General features: G+C 37.1%; 1 protein-coding gene and 1 non-coding gene across 2 annotated transcripts; both read left to right on the top strand.

The window, feature by feature from the left end:
* The first annotated feature begins 2,452 nt into the window (after positions 1–2,452).
* Positions 2,453–23,850, top strand: RIOK2 (RIO kinase 2). Its single transcript, XM_002815755.5, has 10 exons — positions 2,453–2,633; positions 6,548–6,686; positions 7,679–7,795; positions 8,235–8,410; positions 12,292–12,380; positions 14,167–14,358; positions 16,727–16,819; positions 17,580–18,104; positions 20,415–20,511; positions 22,328–23,850. The coding sequence occupies exons 1-10, from the start codon at positions 2,568–2,570 to the stop codon at positions 22,490–22,492; spliced, it is 1,659 nt and encodes a 552-aa protein (XP_002815801.2). The 5' UTR covers positions 2,453–2,567; the 3' UTR covers positions 22,493–23,850.
* Positions 9,426–9,589, top strand: LOC112133668 (U1 spliceosomal RNA). The gene has a single exon (XR_002915292.3). It is a non-coding gene; the product is annotated as a U1 spliceosomal RNA (small nuclear RNA).
* Positions 23,851–24,733: the final 883 nt, after the last annotated feature.

Here is a 24,733-nt window from a genome sequence, read left to right as displayed (position 1 = left end):
TCATCACTAAGCATGGTATGAGGGAGTAAAACAGAACACCAAACTGTACTTCAATCACTTACTTTTATTCTTCAAAGCTCTGATTATTAAGATGATTTTATTTTAAAAGTAATATTCCAAGTATAAGAGATTTGGACTTAATGTGATTAACCCTAAGGCATACTTCAGAGCACCAATAGCAATTCTAGTCAATTCCACTCAGTTCATGGTGGCTGTCCGAGGCAATGTTGAGAAATAATGTAAGAATTACACCATAATAGATTAGGAACATCTGCTAAAGTGCTGGATTCGGAGTAGAAACATAAATAGCTTGTTTCCCATTCCATTCTTGCTCTAGAAGTTAGTTATTTGCATACAAATGGCCAACAGGTACATGAAAAATTGCTCAACATCACTAAGTATATGAGAAATGAAAATCGAAGCCATAATGAGATATTATCTTACCCCAGTCCAAATGGCTACTGTTAAAAAGACAAAAAATAACGGATGTTGGTGAGGATATGGAGAAAAGAGAACTCTTATACACTGTTAATGAGAATGTAAATTAGTACAGCCACTGTGGAAAAGTATATGGAGATTTCTCAAAAAATTAAAAATAGAATTATTCAATCCAGCAATCCCACTATTGGGTATCTACCCAGAGGAAAGAAATCAGTATATCAAAGGGATACCTACACTTGCATGTTTATCACAGCACTATTCACAATAGCAAAGCTATGGAATCAACCTAAGTGTCCATCAACAGATGAATGGATAAAGAAAATGTGGTATATATACACAATGGAGTACTATTCAGACATAAAAAATGAAATCTTGCCATTTGCAGTAACATGGATGGAGCTGGAGGTCATTCATCGTAAGGGAAATCAGCCAGGAACAAAAAGACAAATATCACATGCTCTCACTTATATGTGGAAGCTAAAAAATTCAATCACATGAAGGTAGAGAGTGGAAAGACAGATAACAGACCGGGAAAGATGAGGGGAGTGGGAACAGGATGAAGAGAGTAGGTTAAAGGTTACAAACATGGAGTCAGATAGAAAGAATATATTCGATGCTTGATAGTAGAGTAGGGTAACCAGTTAGACAAAAATATATTTTATTTAGATGATAGACACCCTAAATACTTGTAACAAAATTTCTCATGTACCCCATAAATTTGTACAAATAAAGTTAGTCACTTGGTTTTTTTAAAAACTTTTCGGCCAGGCGCAGTGGCTCATGCCTGTAATCCCAGCACTTTGGGAGACTGAGGGGGGCGGATCACCTGAGGCCAGGAGTTTGAAACCAGTCTGGCCAACAGGGCGAAACCCCATCTCTACTAAAAATTAAAAAATTAGCAGGGCGTGGTGGTGTGCGCCTATAATCCCAGCTACTTAGGAGGCTGAGGGAGAAGAATCCCTTGAACCTTGGGGGGCAGACGTTGCAGTGAGCCAAGATCGCGCCACTGTACTTCAGCCTGGGTGACAAAGCCGGGCTCTGTCTCAAAAATTAAAAAAAAAATCACTTCTATGCCTTCTTATGTAAATACAGAAAGAAAAATTCCGTTTAAATGGAGATGTCCATTGGTTGAATATGGTTAATCAAAGACATGCTGCATTCAAGTAAAAAGCAGACAAAGGCTTGAATATCGAGGGAATAGAAGGCTGTTTTTCCTTTTCCATTCTGTGAGCTGACAGCACTAACTATCCTAGCTGGAAAGACAAGGCAGATCATAGTCATCCTTTGTCGGGGTACAACTAGCTTACAGTTGCACTCTGGAGTTGCAGAGCCAGTATGGGTAACTATTCTAAAATCCTTAAATCGCTCCTGGGCCTTCGAAGTCCTACCCGCGTAGGTCAGCCCGAACTATCAAAATCCCCACTTCCTCTGGAAACGCGCCCTTGAGAGGTAACAACGTCCGCTGCGCTCTCCACGTGTCACCTTAAACCCCTACCCCAACCAGCGCAGGCGCACTCCGAAGCCTTCCGGACCAACTTAAGAGAAGTACTGAGCAAGCGCATGAGTTCCATTAACCACGCCCTCCGAGCTGCCGGAGCAGGCGCAATTAGGAGTAGAGGGCGTGCTTGTGTGATTACAGTCTACTTTACGTTTAACAGATTTGGTTGTCTGGACTGTAGCTCAGGTTCTTTTACCCGTGTCTTGTTGGAAGTCACTTTGCCTAGAGTAGACGTTGTTTGCGGGAAAAATTTGCTCCTCCCGTTAAGTAACCACTTTGCTCTCTAAGGCGGAACGTGTCATTGAGGCAGCAAGTCCTGACAGATACGGGGAAAAAAATGGCACATTGTAGAGAACATCTACACTCCGCTAACTCAGTCACAACGCAAAAATTACACAAAAATAAAACGTTCCTTGTTACATACTATGTGCTTCATAAAACATACAAGTAGTTTTATTTTCCTATACCAATGAGAAAACACTTCTATCTATTAACAAGGACCTGTAGTAAGACGCAGCGCGTGCGCGAGCCATCTGGCGCCGTACAGCGCTTAGAGGCCCGAATAACGACCTGCCTTACGCTTTGCGGCTGTCGTGGGAGAGGCATCTGGGCTCGGACTGGGGCCGCCATGGGGAAGGTGAATGTGGCTAAGTTGCGTTACATGAGCCGAGATGACTTCAGGGTCTTGACCGCAGTAAGTAACCCGCCGTTCCTATTCTCCCTTGCCCCTTACCACTGTGTGACCTCTTCCTATTCCTGCAAGTTTTCTGGGATCTGAGCAGGCACGCTCTGGGACCTGGGACGTGGCAGAAGCTGGGAATGGAGAAGAGAGCATCAGAAAGTCGGATTTTTAAAAAGGTTTTATTTGGGAGCTTACCTTCCCCCAGATAGAGAGCAAAGGTCCCGTCTTCTAATAATTGTCTTCTTTTCTGCTGCTATTCGCTTTGCGCTGAAGAGAAACGCTTGCATCTCTGTGGCCTGGAAACTTCTCTGATCCTGAGCTTCCGACCAGCTGTGAAAGGTTTAAGCCCCCCCCCCCCGAGATTTGATAATATTGACTTCCCTACTAACAGACTTAGTCGCATAGCAGTCTTTCTGATTCATTGAGTCAACACATATTTGTCGAGTTTTTAGTAGCAACATTAGGAGGTTCACTTGTTCAGACAAGTGGAGAGAGAGACACAGATCATCAAGTAAACGAAAAATAGGATAATGGATAAATGCTATGAAAATGATAAAGGATAATGGCATAGAAAGTATATGTATCTGGTGGAGAGGAGGGGCACAAGTTATTGGCCTTTGGTAGACAATGAATAAATATTCACTAAATGAAAGAATGAATGGGGGAACAATAGGAGCTGTGAGAAGGAGACAGCCCAGTGAAGTCCTTGGAAAGAGTTGGAGGCAGAGGAAACAGCAGTAGTAAGTGCAAAGGCCTTGAGATAGAAAAGTCTTTGAAGAGATGAAAGGCCAGTGTGGCTGGAGCAAAGTGAGACACACACTAATGGTTGGAGATGTAGCGGAAAAGGTGAGAGATTATATACTACAGAGCCTTGGAGGCTTGGTAAAGAATGTGGGGGTAACCACTCAATGTTTTAATCAGGGGAGTAACAAAATCTGATTTTATGGCCTCAGTGTTATGGCACAGAAATTAATATATAGATCAAGACATTTGTACAGTAAAGCAGTACATTTATTTAGGAGCCGTTATCTTTTGGTAAGGAGTGAACCCCATGATAAGGACTACCTATATTGTGTAATTATGTAATAGGATATGCGATGTGAGTCACACCGGTTCTTGTATTATGTTAAGGCTTCAAGTTTTGGATTTGTAAAATTAATCTTAAATAGCACTTAAGGATTAAACTAAGAATTGCAAAATCAGTGTGAAATTTGGAAGACAATATTTACTTTGTCTCTCATGTAGATTCTTCTAATCAGCTGGACTTTCTCTATGAAAACCTACTATCACTTCGGAAAGATACCTTCCTTTCCTGCTTTCTCAGCACACTCATTCCTTAACGCCTCTGACAGAAGTAGGGGTCAAAAGTAAGAGTGTTAGAGGATGGGGGAGGCAGAGACAAAGCATGGAAAATAAGTTAAATTTAAAAGTTAAGGTTTTGGTGAAACATCAAAATGATGCCAGATTTATCTTCCAAAACATTGGCACTGCAACATTTAAATTATTTGTAAAGCTCATCAAGAAATGACTTAGTCATTAAATATGACATTCCAGTCTCAGTCGAATCTCACCAGTGTTGGTACCCTTTCTTGGGCCTCTCTTCCCTTTTACTTCTTTGGTTCCTCCTATATCAATAATCATTGTTTGACTAGCTGCCCTTAGCTTTCAATATGAACTTGCCCCAGAATTCTGCTCCCAAACATTCCTTTTCTTCCGTTATCTCTTGCTCAGTGATAGCATCCACTTCACATCTTCAACTCTCACTTCTATAAAATAATTGACAATTTTCCCTTCTAATTATAACTTCATTCCTAAATATAGGCCCCTTTCCAATTTAATTTTCTCTCTCTTTTTTTTTTTTTTTTTTTTTTTTTGAGACGGAGTCTCACTCTGTTGCCAGGCTGGAGTGCAGTGGTGCAATCTCAGCTCACTGCAACCTTCACCTTCTGGGTTCAAGCGATTCTCCTGCCTCAGCCTCCCGAGTAGCTGGGACTAGAGGCGCACACCACCACGCCCAGCTAATTTTTGTATTTTTAGTAGAGATGGGGTTTCACCATGTTGGCCAGGATGGTCTCAATCTCTTGACCTCGTGATCCACCCACCTTGGCCTCCCAAAGTGCTGGGATTACAGGCGTGAGCCACTGCACCTGGCCTCCAGTTTTCCTTTAAACATTTTTATTTGACTCTCAGTGCTCAAACCAAATTCAATTTTTTTCTACCCCCTTTCTCTTTTCCCAAGCTCTATAAAAAAAAATAATAAAATCTTAAAACTTGCTTTTCCTCTTCACTTCCAATTGTGGCTTTCCATTCCCTTTACCCTTCCACATCTATTTGCCAAGCTCTCCCATAATACTTCCTAAAGATTTTTCATTCCTTCCTTCCAGTACCACTACCACTTACCCTGTTCTGGTTGCTCTTTCCTCTGAGCTGGACTTCTGTCTTAGTTCTCCAGAGTAACCCCTCAGATTTTGCCATCTCTAAGCCAATTTGCATATTCCTGGTACATTAATGTCCTTAAAATAACCCTGTTCATGTGTCTCCCATGCCTAAACATCTTCAAGAGTTTCCTGCTTTCATCAGGATAAAATATAAAATTATTTGGTCTACATTTTAATGCCTTCTCTATCCTAGAAGTATCTTCCAGCCGCGTTTGCATGAACTCTATATGCTGTCCCATCTGAGCTGCCACTGTACTCAGCTATTCTCTGTGGTCAGTACTTTCTTGCATATGTGCCATTTTCAAATCTTTTTCTTTCACTAATATCCTCTTGTCTGTTTTCTCTGTACGCCCACATCTTTTAAAAGTCAGTCTCTAGTTTTGCATCTTCCTTGGAACTGATCCCTCAGCTAGAAATATTCTTATTCTGCCCTGAGCTACCTTTTTAAGCACTTACCACTTCTTAACTTCTAATAAACTTAGATGTATACCATTTTTTAAAATTTCCATCATGAGATAAAAATTCCTCAGAGTAAAAAGCACATATATATATATATATATATATATATACACACACACACACACACATCTACACATGCAGAAGAGCATGTAGGAGATAGATAGATAGATAGATAGATAGATAGATAGATAGATAGATAGATAGATAGATAGATAGATAGATGTGCTTTTTACCTCTGAGGAATAAGTAAAATATATATATATATGTGTGTACATATATATAAAATAAGTTCTGGGGTACATGTGCAGAACGTGCAGGTTTGTTACACAGGTATACACATGCCATAGTGGTTTGCTCTACCCATCAACCCATCCCATCTACATTAGGTATTTCTCCTAATGCTATCCCTCCCCTAGCCCCCCACTCCCTGACAGGCCCCAGTGTGTGATATTCCCCTTCCTGTGTCCATGTGTTCTTATTGTTCAACTCCAACTTATGAATGAGAACATGTGGTGTTTGGTTTTCTGCTCTTGTGTTAGTTTGCTGAGAATGATGGTTTCCAGCTTCATTCATGTCCCTGCAAAGGACATGAACTCATCTTTTTTTATGGCTGCATAGTATTCCATGGTGTATATGTGCCACATTTTCTTTATCCAGTCTATCATATCCTCTATGATGCCTACATGTAGTACTTTCTCATTAAATACCTGCTTAATAAATATCTGGCACATCTGTAGTTTTTACAGACAAATGTTTTGGTGTCATCAAGTATTTTAGCATTGACCAAATGTCATCAGTATGTCTAGCACTCACAGTTCCTACTCTTGAAATGGAAAACCAATACAAATATCAGTGATTAGATTTCAAATTGCAATTAAAAATATTTTCAGAGACAGAAGTGTTTATGTCTCAGAATTAGTTGGAGAACTGCATAGTCACGAAAGTTTCAAGGAGAAGTTAATTTCGCAGGGTTTTGATAGACAAGGCTTTGTGTTGATTACGATTATATAATGATTCCTTTAATTTCAGGTTGAAATGGGCATGAAGAACCATGAAATTGTTCCCGGCAGTTTGATTGCTTCTATAGCCAGCCTTAAACATGGTGGCTGTAATAAAGTTTTAAGAGAATTAGTGAAACATAAACTCATAGCTTGGGAGCGTACCAAAAGTAAGTATTTTGAGGCACCATTTGTGATTTTTCAGGTAATTGGTTTCCACCAGAGCAAGTGTTCCAAAAGTCAAGAAGTGGAAGTTGCCAGACTAGTAAAGCATTAGACGAAGAACTGACAAAACACACTTCAGCCATATCCTATTAGTCAAAATAATCACAGGGCACACCCAGATCAAAGGAGGTGAAAAAAGAGTAGTAGTAAGAACATGTAGGATACAGCAGAAGAGCATGTAGGTACTGCAGAAGAGCACGTAGAGTACTGCAGAAGAGCACGTAGAGCACTGCAGAAGAGCATGTAGGTACTGCAGAAGAGCACGTAGAGTACTGCAGAAGAGCACGTAGAGTACTGCAGAAGAGCATGTAGGTACTGCAGAAGAGCACGTAGAGTACTGCAGAAGAGCACGTAGAGTACTGCAGAAGAGCACATAGAGCACTGCAGAAGAGCATGTAGGTACTGCAGAACAGCATGTAGGTACTGCAGAAGAGCATGAAGAGCATGTAGGTACTGCAGAAGAGCATGTAGGATAGAGAGATTGTGGCTACCATCTTTGGAAAATACAATCAGCAGTCATACCCTAGATCATTACTTCTGAAACCATCTGTGGTGAGGGATTAGTTTTTTCGAACCTATCACAGATCCTTACTTTTATAAAATACAAAAAAATAATTACTAGAAAAATGAAATGGATAATGGATATACAAAAACAGACATAGAATTCTAGGTCAAATTGATATACAAATTGAACTTAAATTCCTCCTTTTATCTTGTCACAAACACTTATAGACCTGTCTGTAGGTCACATTTTGATTATCAGTACACTGGAGAAGAAATGCAAATTATAGGAAGAAATTGGAAGCTTGTGAGCCTGGGCAGTTTATCTTTTTCCAATGAAGACTTTATTGTTAAATCTTTCTTATGACTTGAACTTATGTGACTTGGTTGTACAATGTAACTGAAATATGGTCTTTATCCTTTGATTTTTGTCTAGCTGTCCAGGGCTATCGGTTGACAAATGCAGGATATGATTACCTAGCTTTGAAAACACTCTCTTCTAGGCAAGTAGTTGAGTCTGTTGGAAACCAGATGGGTGTTGGCAAAGAATCAGGTAAGTGCTAATAGTACTGGCAAAGTATTTTCTTTGCTTTAGTTTATGTTTTCCCTTCAGAAACCTTTCCTCTTTTAGTTTTCCCTTTTTTCTAACTAAACAGTAAGTTGGAAAGTTGATTGGAAGCAATACAAATCAGAAGGTGCCCTTAATTAGTAGGTTATTATTTTCTCTGAAAGTCTATCACTGAAAATTCATTTATACCAGGAATTAATTTTCTTCTAATAACTCCCAAGATGTCTCATTATTTATGTGCAAATATACCAGAATCCAAAATTCAAAACACTTCTGGTCCGAAGGTTTTGGATAAGGAGGGATACTCAATCTTTATTAGGAAAAATGACATTTTTGATACAAATAAAATTAGAGAAAGTTAGAATTGTTTTAACTGATTGGAATAAACATGTAATAATGGTTGTTTTTGAAATTTTGTCTCTAGATATTTACATTGTTGCAAATGAAGAAGGACAACAATTTGCATTAAAGCTTCACAGACTAGGAAGAACCTCGTTTCGAAATCTGAAAAACAAACGCGATTATCATAAACATAGGCACAATGTGTCTTGGCTTTATTTATCTCGTCTCTCTGCCATGAAGGAATTTGCCTATATGAAGGTATTTATTTTATTTTATAGTCATGCATTTTTTAGCCAAATAATACGTGTGTCTCAAAGGCCTTAATGACAAGTGTGATTCTGTTGTCCCCACATCCTTCTAACCTTAGACTCAATTCCTACAGACAGACTCAATCCTGAATAACTCTGTTGATTATTTGGGCTCTTTTAAGTGATTTCCTTCTATGTTAAGGTATTTTAAATTGTTACTAATGCATAAGGGCAACACATTCTATAATGCTGACAAGATGAAAGAGCCAAAAATAATTAATGATGCTGTTACCTCACAAATATGTATGTGTGGATGTGTATATATATATATATATATATATTCAATATATATAACTATACATATGTCTGTTTCTAATTGAAAACACCAGGTAATTATCATCTGTAGAAACCTTAGTGTCTCAGATAAGTTGGCTAGTTTTTTGTTTCACATAAAGGAACAAACATTTATAGATTTATATGTATATTAAAAATGGTAAAAATTGGCTGGGCGCAGTGGTTCATGCCTATAATACCACTACTTTGGGAAGCCAAGGTGGGCGGATTACTTGAGGTAAGGAGCCCAGCCTGGCCAACAAGGTGAAACCCCATCCCTACTAAAAATACAAGAATTAGCCAGGCATGGTGGTGGCCACCTGTAATCCCAGCTGTTTGGGAGACTGAGGCAGGAAAATCACTTGAACCCAGGAAGCAGAGGTTGCAGTGAGTGAAGATTGTGCCACTGCACTCAAGCCTGGGCGACAGAGCAAGATTCTGTCTCAAAAAACAAAAAAGGTAAAAATCTTTAGTTTTTAAGAGGTGAGGATGAAGAGAAGTGGGTTAAAGGGTACAAACATACAATTAGAAGGAATACATTCAATGTTTGATAGCAGAGTAGGGTGACTATAGTAAACAAAATGTATTGTATTCAGGAGATGAACACACTAAATACCCTGACTTGATCACTACTCATATATACTTAACAAAATGTTACATATACCTCATACATTTATACAAATAGAAAGAAAATGCTTAACCTGGCAGATGAAATGTCAAAATCTCAAAGACGGTTTTCTCAGGGTTAGGCCTATTCATTGCACTTCAGGTGTGCTGACCCTTGCAGTTTCCCCAAATATTGGAACTTGACTGCATATTTTGTGGCACTGGTGGACTACATTTGTACTGTCCCCTGACATTAAAAAAAAAAAAAATCGTTTATTTTTAACTTTTTGCCTTCAAAATTAAGTTCAGCATAGATTTGTTAAATATAATAATATCCAAATTAAATACATCCAACAATAACTAAGTTAAACAAAAGATAATATTGTGTTTTTATAATTCTGCCAGTAGGATTTGTCATAGTTTATCTTCATTTTTCAAAACAATTTGAATTGAAGATTGCTACAGTGTGTGAACATCTGTTTCTTGAGGATTCAGCTTATTCTTTGAATGGGTTATATACTTAAATTTTCACTAATCATGGGAGATTTCTTAAGGCAGTATAAATTAGTAATACTGATACCATACATGTCAATGTACTTCTTGTCTTATACTAATAGTTTGTATCTTGTAATATTCAGTCAGTAAATGAGCAGCTTGGTAGGGATCATTTACACATTTTCCCAAAAGTGTAGTAGGTGTTTTTCAGGATATTTATATTGAAGGTATAGGAATGGAATCTGGTTGCACATAAATGCACTCCTTAAATATATTGATTTTTCATAAGAGAGGAACAAGAATATAAAGATTGGGCTATAGCATGAGGTCTAGGCAATAGCACAAGTTCTAGACAAATATTCACAATCTTTAAGTTTATCACGTGCTATTGATCTGTCTAGGTATGCTCAAAATGGTCTACATTGAAAAAAAGCATTTAAAAACAAAGCAAAGAAAAATATCTGGGAAGTGGGAAGTGGTTTGGTTGTTGTTCACAGAAGGTAAGCAATACACAACCTTTTGAAATTAATTGCTGGGGTAGTGTAGGGTGAAGGAGTGGATGCCAAAGAAATAACCAGTACAATCTGTGTCTTAAAGTTGAGAAGATAACACAAACACACATGAAACTGAACCTTCTATTTATTTATTTATTTATTTTCGAAACAAGGTCTCACTCTCACCCAGGCTGGAGTGCAATGGCACGATCACGGCTCACTGCAGCCCCAACCTCCTGGGCTCAAGCCATCCTCCCACCTCAGCCTCCCAGGTATCTAGGATCACAGGCATGTGTTACCATGCCTGCTTTGTAGAGACAGGACCTTGCTGTGTTGCCCAGGCTGCTCTCAAACTCCTGGCCTCAAGAGATTCACCCACCTCGGCCTCCCAAAGTACCGGGGTTATAAGCGTGAGCCACCACTGCAAGCCTAAGAACAATTTTTTTTTTAATTATATACTGAATTTAGAGAAACTTCAGTAAGTGATAGAATAGTTGATGGAGGAGGTTTCAGGTAGTGAGTGGAGCTGAGTGGAGCCATGAAGCTTGGATATTATTTGACCCTAAGACAGTGCATTTTGGCAGAGAAGTGGTATGGGCAATGACATGAATCTATGTGAGCCCTATGTGTTTAGGTGACACTGAGATGACTGTCCTGACTGCGTTTCTCGGTGTGTATTGGAGAGAATATTGGGAGAACTAGGACTGTACAGGTGGATTAAAGAGTTTTGAAAACCAGGAAAAGTTTATATTTACAAACTGAAAAGAATATTTACAGCCAATGTAAAAAAAACTTTTTTTTGAGATGTAGTCTTGCTCTGTCGCCCAGACTAGAGTGCAGTGGCACGATGTCAACTCACTGCAACCTCTGCCTCCTGGGTTCAAGCGATTCTCCTGCCTCAGCCTCCCAGGTAGCTGGGACTACAGGCATGTGCCACCACGCCTGGCTAATTTTTTTGTATTTTTAGTAGAGATGGGGTTTCACCATGCTGGCAGGCTGGTGTTGAACTCCTGACCTCAACTGATCCACCTGCCTCAGCCTCCCAAATTGCTGGGATTACAGACGTAAGACACCGTGCCCATCCCAATGTATATATTTTTAAATGGAATATTAATATCAGCAGGTTAGTCTGGTATTGGTACATAGAATAGGTTAGGTATGATGGCAAGAGCTAGAACACTTGTGAAGTAATGAGGTATATGCCTCCTTACAAGTATATGTTGGTGCAAAAGTAATTGCAGTTCTTGCCATTCCTAATACTAGCATTCTAAATGTCAAAGGGCATAAATCCAAGATATTTTAAAGAAAGTAATAACAGGGCTTTGTAAACAGTAAGATTGAAGACAATAAGCTTAGGGGAAAAGATGTATGGAGAGTCTTAACATTTGAATCAGACTACAAGAGTGTATGTTTTTCACATAGTAGATTTATATTGCATATTGTGGCCTGGAGAAAAAAGTTCGGTGCCCTATAAACCAAAATGTCTGATCTCTTAGAATGCTTCATTTCCTAATATGTCAGAAGATGAGTATTTCCTAAATTACAATTTGTTTCCAATTTAAATATTTTGAGCACATTTCAACAAATGTCAGAGACTTATAAAATAGGAAAGGATATACCCTAAAAGACTGTAAGCTTCTTGGGGGCTTTTTAACACTGCTTTTAGAGTGTTTAGAAACTTTTTAACACTCATTTTTGTAACCCCAGCACAGTGCATAACATTTTGTAAATGTTCATTTTTGGTGGAAAAGTGAATTCAAACTTTTGTTTAAAATTTGCTTTTTATGTATGGCTAATTCTGCGCAGTGAATAAATAAGCTATGCATAAATAACCATGTGTTAACTATAATTTTATAAAGGTTTGTGTGTTTTTTTCTGGTTGTAGAAAGGTATATTTACTTTTATTGTTCTTTAAAGAGTAATGACCTGTTCATTAGCTTACACCTGTTTTGCAACATTTTAGGCATTGTATGAGAGGAAATTTCCAGTTCCAAAGCCAATTGATTACAATCGTCATGCAGTGGTCATGGAACTCATAAATGGTTATCCACTGTAAGTATTCATTATTCTTAAAGCCATGAATCCTGATAAATGAATTTAAGTTTCAGGGTTTTTAATAAAATTTTTTTTAGTTAATGAAATATGGCCTCTGGGAGGTTAAAATTGATTTAAAGGAATAGACTCAAAGACAAATTAAAAACCCAGTTTCATTCTGACAATGTGAACTTTGTAATCTCTGTGATTCATTCATTCATTCAATATTAAGAGACTGTTAGGTGCCAGGAACTTTTAATCTCAGCAGTGAACAAAACAAAGTCCCTGCCCTCATGGAATTTACATTCTGATGGAAGGAGATGTGTAATAAATAACTAAAGGAAATGTATATCAATTGTTAGTAAGTACTATGGATAAAAAAAGCAGAGTAAGGGAGATAGGAAGTACTAACGGGACAGGAGACTACTGTTTTATGTAGGGTGGTAAAGAAAAGTCTCACTAATAAGGTGAAACCTCATCAAATTTTGATTCAGATTAGCAGCTATTGGAGTGGGAGTATTTTGAGCAGAGAAGAGATGTGATCTCATCAATCAGTGATCTCAGTGTTTTCAGAGGGTCACTCTGCTTGCTGAATTAATAGACTCTGGGGAGACAAAGAATTAGGAAGACAAGTTAAGAGGCTATTACAATAATCTAGGCAAGAAATGGTTGTAATTCTGATTACAATGATAGTTGTGAAGGTGATGAAAAGTGGTCAAATTCTGAATGTGTTCTGCAGGTTGAACCAACATGATTTGGGATTGGATATGGATGTGAAGGAAGGGATGAGTCAATGGTGACACCAAGGTTTTTCACCTGAGTAGCAAATTAACTGGAGGGAGAAAGCTACCATGTACAGAAATAGGAAAGCTACAGTAGGAACAGCATTTTGGAGTTGGAGGGTGGGACAGAATCAGAGATTCCATTTTGGACATACTGAGTTTGAGTTGCCTGGGAGTTAGAGAAGTCTACATTAAAATCAGTGTATATGTGGTATTTATTTAAAACCATTAACCTAGATGAGATCACCAAGAGTGAGTCTAAATAAGAGAAAATAAAAGGTCATAGGATTGGCCTTTGAGGAACTCCAGAATTTAGAGGTCAAGGAAAAAGATGAAGTACAAATAGAAAAGACTAAGAAGGTATGATCTATGAGGAAGGAAGAACACCTGGAGAGAATGGTGTCCCAAGAGTTAAGTGAAGAAAATGTTCAAAGAGGTCAACTGACAGACCACATGTGATGAGGACTAAGAATTGACCTTTGGATTTAGCAACATTGAAGTCATTTTAGTCTCAACAAGGGTGATCTTGGAAGCACTTTGGCCTCCCAAAGTGCTGGGATTACAGGGGTGACCCACCACGCCTGGCCCGTGCATGCTATTATTGATTCTGGATGTGGGTGTGTTTGTTTAGAATATAATCATTTTTTCATAATTTTTCAATTTTGTGATACTATTATTTAGGTCAGTCACTGGTTTGAAGTGGCTAGTGTTAATGTTATAAAAAGCCTGTTTGAAATGGTATCAGAGAATAGGAGGAAACAAATTGGAAAAGCACATGTAGACAAGTTTGGCTGTAAAGATCAAAGAAAGGTAGTAGTAGAAAAGAGATACAGAATTGAAGCAATGTGGCTATTTTTTTTTAATAGATGGGAGATATTATATCTGTGTACTGATGGGAATGAGAAGAAAGCTTCTGGGGAGACAGGGCTTGGAAATAATATATATGTTCACATGCATACATACTTTCATTAAAACCGTAAATGAATACAAGTAACCTATTTTCATGCTTAAAATACTTTCAGATGTCAGATACACCATGTTGAAGATCCTGCATCAGTATACGATGAAGCTATGGAACTAATTGTCAGACTTGCAAATCATGGGCTGATTCATGGAGATTTTAATGAATTTAATCTCATTTTGGATGAAAATGACCATATCACCATGATTGATTTTCCACAGATGGTTTCAACTTCTCATCCCAATGCTGAGTGGTATGTACATGCTATTTTCTTATTTTTATTTTATTTTTTTTTTTTTTTGGAGATGGAGTTTCGCTTGTTGCCCAAGCTGGAGTGCAATGGCGCGATCTCGGCTCACTGCAACTTCCACCTCCCGGGTTGAAGCGATTCTCCTGCCTCAGCCTCCCGAGGAGCTGGGATTACAGACATGCCCCACCACTCACCACGTCTGGCTAATTTTTTGTATTTTTTTTTTTAGTAGAGATGGGGTTTCTTCATGTTGGTCAGGCTGGTCTCGAACTCCTGACCTCAGGTGATCCACCTGCCTCGGCCTCCCAAAGTGCTGGGATTACAGGGGTGAGTCATCGCGCCCGGCCCGTACATGCTGTTATTGATTCTGGATGTGGGTGTGTTTGTTTAGAATATAATCATTTTTTCATAATTTTTCAATTTTGTGATACTATTATTTAGGTCAGTCACTGGTTTGAAGTGGCTAGTGTTAACGTTATAAAAATTTGTTTTTTAATTAAAGTATAACTACTAGAGTTTTCCCCATAAGAATTTGAATTTCTCTGTTGTAAATTGACAGACGTTCAAAAGTCAAATTTTCTTAGCCATGGAACCCTTTGTTCAAACAGACTTTTAGATGGAAGACCAATTGTTAAAACAGGTAAAAGTAGGGAGTGTAGTGGGGAACCGTAGAACCACTTTTGTCTTTCCCTTTTTCTTGCTGTTCCATGATTGCCTCCAAGAGAGATTCACCAAGTATAACTCAGTAATCTCGATGATCTGAATAAAAGTTGTGGTTTTGGACTGGACTCAGTTGTCAAACCAGTGATAATTACCTCTTGTCACTTTTAGCTTTATTTATTAGAAAAAAATTCACATAAAACTTTATCTCTGACACAGTGCAGAATCATGATATACCGCGATAATCATATTCTTCACATTACTTATTTAAACCAAACCAGCCAAGTCATGAAATAGGACCTTATCTTTTATTTGCTTGTGGTTCATGATTCAATTGAGTGTAACTAAGGATTTTTTTTCTTTCTGTTCCAAGCTTTATGAGAAACTTCTTTTTCCTAAACTAACAACTAGTATCACATATATAATAGAGGATATTAATTCTTCCAGAGATTGAGCTTGAAGGAGTTTTGTTAAGTGAAGCATCTCTTCATCCTGGTTTCCAGTAGAAAATGTCTATACTTATGCTACAGAAAGAAATGTCATTTGAAAATAAATTTTTAAAATGTTTTCAACAAAATAATACTAAAAGAGTAATGCCTGGCACTGGGGTGGTCAGTACTCTTTGGATGATGACTAATCACAATTTTTATTAATAAGGAGTAACATAGTCACACAATAAAGGAACATCTAGGAGCCTCCAGAGTGTGACACATTATGACATTCTAGGTTTAGGCTGCATCATTCTATGGAGAAACATTGTGATTTAATTTCAATGTTTATGAACCAGTACTGGGGCCAAGGAGCTGTGCTAATTGCTAGAGATTGAGATATAAATAAGCCCTATATATGCTTTAGAAGATGTTACTGTCTCGTAGGGAGATGTAAACATATATAAAATAGTCTTTTTAAAATGTATTAGTATTTTTCCCAGAGTACCCTGTGAACAAAGAGGAGACGCATTATCTTCCTATTTCCAAACTTCATCTTTCTCAAAGAGATAGTCAATTGCACGTTATCCTGTCCTTAATTCTCCCTTGTCTGGAAATCTTCTAGAGAATTGAATCCATTTTTGCTGCTTTGTGGTGGCCCAAAAAGGCAACCTGATATTCAGAAATTGTTCTACTTTTGGTCCAGATTAACATGTCATCAGATTATTTTTATAGTCTGTAGCATTATTTATCCCTTTGGGTGTTATTGCAAATCGGCTAATGGATAACAAAGATACATAAACATAATTCAGTAGTCTCCAGACTTAACTGTTTAATATTAATATCTTTTCATCGTCAGATCTTTCAGTTGGCTAGGGGTTCTAGTGAGTGTTGCTGATGGGAAGCATAGCCAGACTCAGGACGAACAGAATAAGTGGAAACTTATCCCCAAACTATAGGCCCATTATCTTATTTCCTGGGGTTCACATTCATCTTTCCCTAGTATATCTAACTATATACCAGTAACTATGACAAAACCTTGACTTTCCTAACCGTAGGAAATGCATGGCATTGACAGCTTATATCCTTGAGATTTCCTTGGATTTTAGTTTTTCAAACACACTGGTTAACTCATTTGTATCTTTTCTTCTTTTGTGTAACATCTTTTATCTCCTTGTGTAAGGAGCCAGCAGTACCATTAACCAATAAGTATATTGTCATTGGCTAATAAGGAAAAAGAGGAGCAATAAAGACTTTATCATAAATGATTCTTGCTTTTGCAGGTATTTTGACAGAGATGTTAAATGCATTAAAGATTTCTTCATGAAACGTTTCAGCTACGAAAGTGAGCTTTTTCCAGCCTTTAAGGATATCAGGTTTGTACTCCCCATTGCTTTACATAATAGAACAGTTTAAATATCTGGTCTGTGTATTTCTAAAAATTAACATTTTCATGTAAAAAACTTTCCAAATTTTGACACATAATCACTGTTAGATGTCATTGCTCTGTAGTACATAACTGAAACTTAAAAACTTGAAAATACCTGCATTTGGTCCATTAAGGCACTGTTATTGAATTTTAGGAAGGGGACATATCTACATTCTTATAAATTCAAGAACTTTTATTCTATTTTGGAGGCTATTTGAGTAACTCATTCATAAGGAATAACACCAAACATTCATTGAAATTTGTGTTTATCAGGACCAGGAGGTATCTTTAATTGATTCTCAAGACATAACTATCGTGTGCATTCTCAAAGCTCAGTTTTCTCATATTTATTTTATACACTTAAGATATTTTCTGATCTGGGATGAGTCACATAATCTGAAGGAAATCCTTAGCCCCCTTTGAAAGTTAATTTACAAAGTTAATAAACATAAGCTGAGGTTTTTATAACCTTTTTGTTTATATTGTTGCTTTTCAGTTATTTTATTCTTAAAATGACAGCCAGCATATACCTTTCATATGTGTATACCTGTGTCATTTAAATATTACATTTTAGGGAAGGAAAATTTATTTTTGACATATAAGCTATTAAACTCACTTGAATCATAATTTATCAGAGTAGTAGATATTTGCTCCTCTTAGATAAACATTTTTTCTCTCTTTCTATGCTTGACACCTTTTTTTTCTAGGAGGGAAGATACTCTTGATGTGGAGGTTTCTGCCAGTGGCTACACAAAGGAAATGCAGGCAGATGATGAACTGCTTCATCCATTAGGTCCAGATGATAAAAATATTGAAACAAAAGAGGGATCTGAATTCTCATTTTCAGATGGAGAAGTGGCAGAAAAAGCAGAGGTTTACAGGTCAGAAAATGAAAGTGAGCGGAACTGTCTAGAAGAATCAGAGGGCTGCTATTGCAGATCATCTGGAGACCCTGAACAAATAAAGGAAGACAGTTTATCAGAAGAGAGTGCTGATGCACGGAGTTTTGAAATGACTGAATTCAATCAAGCTTTAGAAGAAATAAAAGGGCAGGTTGTTGAAAAGAACTCTGTAACTGAATTTTCTGAGGAGAAAAACAGAACTGAAAATTACAACAGGCAAGATGGTCAGAGAGTTCAAGTAGGAGTCCCTGCTGGCTCTGACGAGTATGAAGATGAGTGCCCTCATCTAATTGCCTTGTCGTCATTAAATAGAGAATTCAGGCCTTTCAGGTACAGACTTCTGTCGATTGCTTTTAACTTTAGTCTTGAGACTGATACTTTGTTAGATTCTAGTAAAGGAATGTTTTTTTCAAATGATGTGGCAGAATTGTATTCTGCCACCTTGATGTATAAAATGAAAGCCAAATAATTTTTTGTTGTTAAAAACTCAAAATAGCTTCCTTTTCAATTGACCTGATTCTAGGCAGCCTATTGACTAAATTTCAAGTAATTCTGCCTTAAAATATAAACTGATGGCTGGGCACAGTGGCTTATGCCTATAATCTCAGCACTTTGGGAGGCCAAGGCAGGCAAATCACCTGAGGTCAGGAGTTTGAGACCAGCCTGGCCAACATGGCAAAACCCTGTCTCTACTAAAAATATAAAAATTAGCCGGGCATGGTGGCCTGTGCGTGTAATCCCAGCTACTTGGGAGACTGAGGCAGGTGAATCACTTGAACCTGGGAGGCAGAGGTTGCAGTAAGCCAAAGATCGTACCACTGCACTCCAGCCTGAGTGACGAGCAAAAAACTCCGTCTCAAAAAAATATATATATATACAAACTGATGATTTTAAAATTATTGCAGTCTCTGGATACATTGATCAGGTTTTAGATGGATGAGTTATGCCTCATATATTTTCCTGATTACACATCTGATGTGTGTTTGAGTTATGTAAAGGCATGTAAATATTAAAACATGCAATAAATGTACTTTCTATATGAAACATCTGCAGTGAATTTTCTCTAGTACCTTGAGCCTTCTATCCTTTGTTCATGTGTAGTTAAAATTATCTAATGATATTATGTTTTCTTTTAATAATTTTTTTTGTAAATATTAATCAGGCTCAGCTTAGACTAGGAAAAGTTCTAAAACTTAATTTTTGGATTTGGGATTGCTTATTCAGAATCAAATTGTAGTTAAATGAAATATTGGTTTTATTTCGAAATAGTAATATGACAATTAAAATTAGTTCAGCAATACATTTACTAAACATTTTTTAGTACATGTTTGGGCTTATATCTTAAGCCTACCTTTATCTTTAAAGTTTTATTCCTGAAGCAAAACATGAGAATTTTGTTACTTTTTCATATAGCTATGTATCTGTGTCACGGGGCTACTGCCATGTAAATAATAAACTTGGAAAATTAAATCAGAAGCTTGAAAGGAAAAGAGTTGGGGTGACAGAGGCTCAGGATTTTGAGTAAGTGATTGTATTAGACTGGATTCTTCAAAGAAACAGAATAAATAGGAGATTTATTATAAGGAATTAGCCCATGGGGTTATGGAGGCTGAGAAGTCCCAGGATCTGTAGTCAACAAGCTAGAGACCAAGGAGACCCCATGGTACAGTTCCAGTCCAAATCCAAAGAGCTAAGAACTAGAAGAGACAATAGCCTAAGTTCCAGTCCACATCCAAAGAAAGGAGAGGAGCCATGTCCCAGTTCAAAGACAGTTCTCTCTTACTTTGCCTTTTTGTTCTCATCAGGCCTTCAATGGATTGGATGAGGTCCACCCACCCTGGGGAGGGCAATCTGCTATACTCAGTTTATTGATTCAGAAACGCCCTCAAAGACACATCCAAGTTAATGTTTAACCAAATATATGGCACCCTGAGGCCCAGTCAAGTTAACATATAAAACTAACCATCACAGTGATAGAAGAAAACCTATATAGGATTAAATGGTCTTTTAAACTCAGAATGGGAACAATAATTTTGTTCTCACTCTGGATACATGCTGGGCAAAACTTTTATTCAAAGTAAAAGCAGAACAGCAGATGTTGCTGAAAAATATTAACTGTTAGGAGTTAATATTGTCCGAGTTTTTATACATTGCATATATTGAAACTTTGAGCCATGTGAAAAACATTAGTCTCTAGGTTGCAGATTTTCCTACCCTAGCGGAGCTGACTATAATGAGTACTGTCTGTTTCCACTATATCTTCTGTTTGTGAAGGTGGAAAGAGTCTCAAAAATTTAGATAGGGGGAAACAGATTTACATAGTTCAGTGAAAGAAGAGGAGAGGATTATTAGAAAAGGGAAGATGAATTGTGGGGAGATGATAAATTTCAATGGCTAAAGCATTCTACTGTTTTTAAATTTTGATAGTGACTAACAAAATGCTGGAAAATGAAAATTGTTAATATATAGAACTTAACAGTAGGTAGTTTTATCTTCACAGAAATTTTAAAATATAATGATCTTTCTGAAGTATTTTATGTCTTCAGTTTTGCTGCATGCAAAAAATAATATAAATTAATCAAATGGGATTCATTACATTATACAAATTAACTAGATAAATTGTGGGTTTTTTAATTTTAGAGATGAAGAAAATATGGGAGCTATGAATCAGTATAGAACAAGAACTCTGAGTATCACTTCTTCAGGCAGTGTTGTAAGCTGTTCAACAATTCCTCCAGTAAGTAGTCATTCAACATGTACTGAATGTTTATTAGATCACTACTGTGATCTGATTGCCTTGTCTCATTAAACAATAATGTATGCCTTTCAGGTACAGACTTCTGTTGATTGCTTTTTGACTTGTCTTGAAACCAGTACTTTCTTTGATTTTAATAAGTGAATGTTTCTCAAAGGATGTGGTAGAGTTGTGTCCTGCCACCATTATGTGTAAAATGAAGGCCAAATGACTTTTTGTTGGTAAAACTCAAAATACCTTCTTTTTCAATTGTCCTGATTTTAGGCAGCCTGTTGACTAAATTTCAAGTAATTTTTTCTTAGAATACAAACTGATGAGTTTCAAAAAATTAATGTAGGTCACTTGATAAATTGATCAGGTTTGAGATGGATGAGTCATTCTTCATATGAGCTGAAGATTAATGAGCTTGGTCACTGTGAGGATTATAAGGTGTGTAAGACAGCCTCAGACACTTGGACGTACATGTTAATGGTATAAAATTTTGTTGTTGTTGTTGTTTGTTTTTGTTTTTGTTTTTTTTGAGATGGAGTTTTGCTCTTATCATCCAGGCCGGAGTGCAGTGGCGTGATCTCAGCCCTCTGCAACCTCCGCCTCCCAGGTTCAAGCAATTCTTCTGCCTCAGCCTCCTGAGTAGCTTGGATTACAGGCGCCCACCACCACGGCTGGCTAATTTTTGTATTTTTAGTACAGACAAGGTTTCACCATGTTGGCCAGGCTGGTCTCGAACTCCTGACCTCAGGTGATCCGCCCACCTCAGCCTCCCAAAGTGCTGGGATTTCAGGCGTGAGCCACTGCGCCCAGCCATTTGTACTTGGATATAAGTACAAATTTGGCCGGGCATAGTGGCTCAGACCTGTGATCCCAGCACTTTGGGAGGCCAAGGTGGAAGGATCGCTTGAGCCCAAGAGTTTCAGGCCAGCCTGGGCAACATAGCAGGACCCCTGTCTACAAAACATTTAAAAATTAGCCAGGTGTAGTGGTGTACACCTGTGTTCCCAGCTACTCAGGAGGCTGAGGCAGAAAGATCACTCAAGCCCAGGAGGTTCCAGCCACCGTGAACTGTGTTCCTGCCACTGCACTCCAACCTGGGCAACACAGCAAGACCCTGTCTTAAAAAAAAAAAAAAAGAAGACCCTTGTTCCTGGCTTTGCAGAATTTTGCAGCTGTCTTCTTTTTTAGGAGACAAGTTGAATGATACAAGGTTATATACAGTTATTAAATAACAGACTGTAGTGCTTCAGAGAAAGAAAAGGTCATTGTGAACTGAGTATTTCACATTTCTTAATCATCTTGTAAGTCATATGACATGCACAGTGTATCTTAACTAATAAGTAACTTGAATTTATGATCAAAAGACATATGAAGACTTTTCCATGGGTGATTGCTACCATCAGGTCATTTCTACAGCTGAAACTGTGAAGGCATTCTTGGATATATTCAGCAATACTGAATGCTTTCAAAAATAATTTTCTATTACAAAACCTACTCTAAAAGCCTTTCAACCTAAAAAGCAGAGGAACAAGTAGTTTTCTTGTTTTTTCCATCAGTTTTCATGATGGACACTAGGTGGCACTATGGTTATTTTTTAAAAATTCTGCCTGTACACTATATTTTTTGCTATATAATCTGTATTTCTGTTTGGAATTTAATTTCTCCTATATAACAGTTTCTATATAGTACTGTCAGTGTTTGGAATCTTAAAAATTCATGGTGTCAATATATAAATAGAAAAGATATTAGCAGTGTACTTTTTGAAATGGTTCATTATCAGTAATACTAATTTATGAAATCTTTCCAGGAACTGGTGAAACAGAAGGTGAAACGTCAGTTGACAAAACAGCAAAAATCAGCTGTCAGACGTCGATTACAGAAAGGAGAAGCAAATATATTTACCAAGCAACGTAGGGAAAACATGCAAAATATCAAATCAAGTTTGGAAGCAGCTAGCTTTTGGGGAGAATAATGTATTTAGGATCTTGGATATGTTTAATATATTTTTTAAAGTTACTATAATTCCTTTTTGAGCCCTCATTTGTCTTTTTTGAGCCAAGGCTATCATATATTAATAAATAAACCCTCTTTCATCTATAAATTTGGGTCATTCAGTATGTGTCTTGCAAAGAATAATTATCTGCCAAAGCAGTCCATTTTTTTCAAAGTAATTTGGGTAACTAAAGTTAAATAACTTTATTAGAGATATTTGCATATTTTTAAAAATCTAAACATTGTTGTTTTCTGTTTGTTGAGGATTATATGATACAATGCACATAAAGCAATTAGAACAATGTTTAGAACATTGTAAGCCTTCAATAAAACATGGCTATTAGAATCATTATAATGATTCTGAAATTCTGCTGACAACTTGGTTGCATTTTATTTGGCAACTGGAGGAATTCACTGTCTTATTTTTCTTTAGAAGTAAAGATAAGCCTTTGGAAGTAAGGATAAGCCAGTAATGCATAATTTGCTTAATTAATTGATTAATTAATAATCTGTTTTGTGCCACTTACATTGGTAATGTGGTCATGAGAATGGAAACTTATTTGAGATAGTCTACCACAATTTTTACAGTTGGCAGCTTGTAAGCAGGCCTGAGTAGCAGAAGAGTTAGGGGTCGGGGAAGGTGGAGTAGAATGAGGAATGAAATGTTCTTTCTCATATGCTTATTATGTAAGTGGGTCTGGAACATGTTCTCACCTCAATGTTAACAAATACCTAATGCAGGAAGGAAAATACATAGCCATGGTCCCTTCCTCAAGGACTTTATAATTCAGTGAGATGTAAAGATGAGTGCTTAAGTGTATGCACCTGATTATTGTCTCGTCATTGCCGCGTAAGTCGGAAAAGGGGATCACTTGCCGCGAAAAATGGCCACTAGATGGCAATATCACCCCATAGTCACCAAACAGGATTACTTGCATCCCTAATTATGTTCTACCAGAGGGAATATAGTACAGACTTTTCCAAGATTGATAAAGACAGCAGATTCCCTTTCACCTTTGCCACATTAACTCTACTAGCTATTTGCAAGACCTGTCATTATCTGATAAATTGGTTTAAATATATAGAAGCTAGAAAATGCCAATTCCTGTTCCCTCAAAAGTTAGACATTGAAATATTTAAATACTGTTGCTTTGCATTTTAGATATATCTTTGAATTCAGGTATTCATTTTTTATAATCTCTCGACTTTTAAGCATTTTTTTAATGTAAAGTTGAAAACAGCTTAATAGAACCACAGAATGTTTATTTTGGAGTAATGTTCTTATATTCAGAGCAATGAAAGCAAATTGGGAATAAAGCCTTATCCTGCTCAGCTTTACCTAGTTGACTCAGTTGACTTTTGAGTATCTACTACATAAAAAGCCCATTACTATTAAGAAACTCAAGACAAACATGATTTTTACCTTTAATAGCCTAAGATTTCTTGTGGGCCAAGGAATTAATTATTCCAATCAGAAATGGAGGCTTTACCTCATTTGGGCAAAGATTGGTGCTAGTTATTGAAGATTTACTAATAAATGATCTGTTAAGGAATTTAGTTTTTTCTGGATATGTTGTTTTGGTTGTTGAAAACTAAGGTATAATTATAATAGTTATTTTTTGAAGATATGTTTGGCTAGCCATCAATTAGAAGTTAGAGAGTTTGTCCTAACAGATAAGCTATAACCCTCACATTTTAAAACATGCATAGTGAACAATGAACAAAAACAAATTCTAAATTTTACTAAGGTAGTAAAGCTGTATATTGTGATTGTTAAAACACTTTTTTGGCTTAGGAGTTCCAGATTTAAATCCTGGTTCTACACTTCCCAAACCTCAGGTACCTTCTGTAGCCTCTCTAACCTCAATTTTTTTACTTGTAAAATGGGGACATTTAATAGTACCTACCTCAGTGTCATGAAGACTAAATGAAGTACCACTTGTAAAGAGTTTATTACAGTGCCTGACATATACTGTATGGTTAGTACTGCTAAAATGACTTCTTAAGGTTACCAAAAGGAAAATTCCACAAGCTGACCACCTTTCCTATTTTGACGGTCACTGGTATTTCATCTATGATCCTTTGTTGTGTATTTATCCAGACTGAAAGATGTTTTTCTAGTAACCATCTTGCATAGTCTTAGTCTCCCCATTAAATAAACTTTTCCTATAAACTATGCGGTTTATATTTGTGCTAACTTTGTGGTATTGGTAGCCATTGG

The sequence above is a fragment of the Pongo abelii genome, chromosome 4 (assembly GCF_028885655.2).
Source record: "Pongo abelii isolate AG06213 chromosome 4, NHGRI_mPonAbe1-v2.0_pri, whole genome shotgun sequence".
Lineage (NCBI taxonomy): Eukaryota > Metazoa > Chordata > Mammalia > Primates > Hominidae > Pongo > Pongo abelii.
The sequence above is the reverse complement of the archived record's forward strand: the minus strand, read 5'-3'. Positions and strand labels throughout refer to the sequence as shown.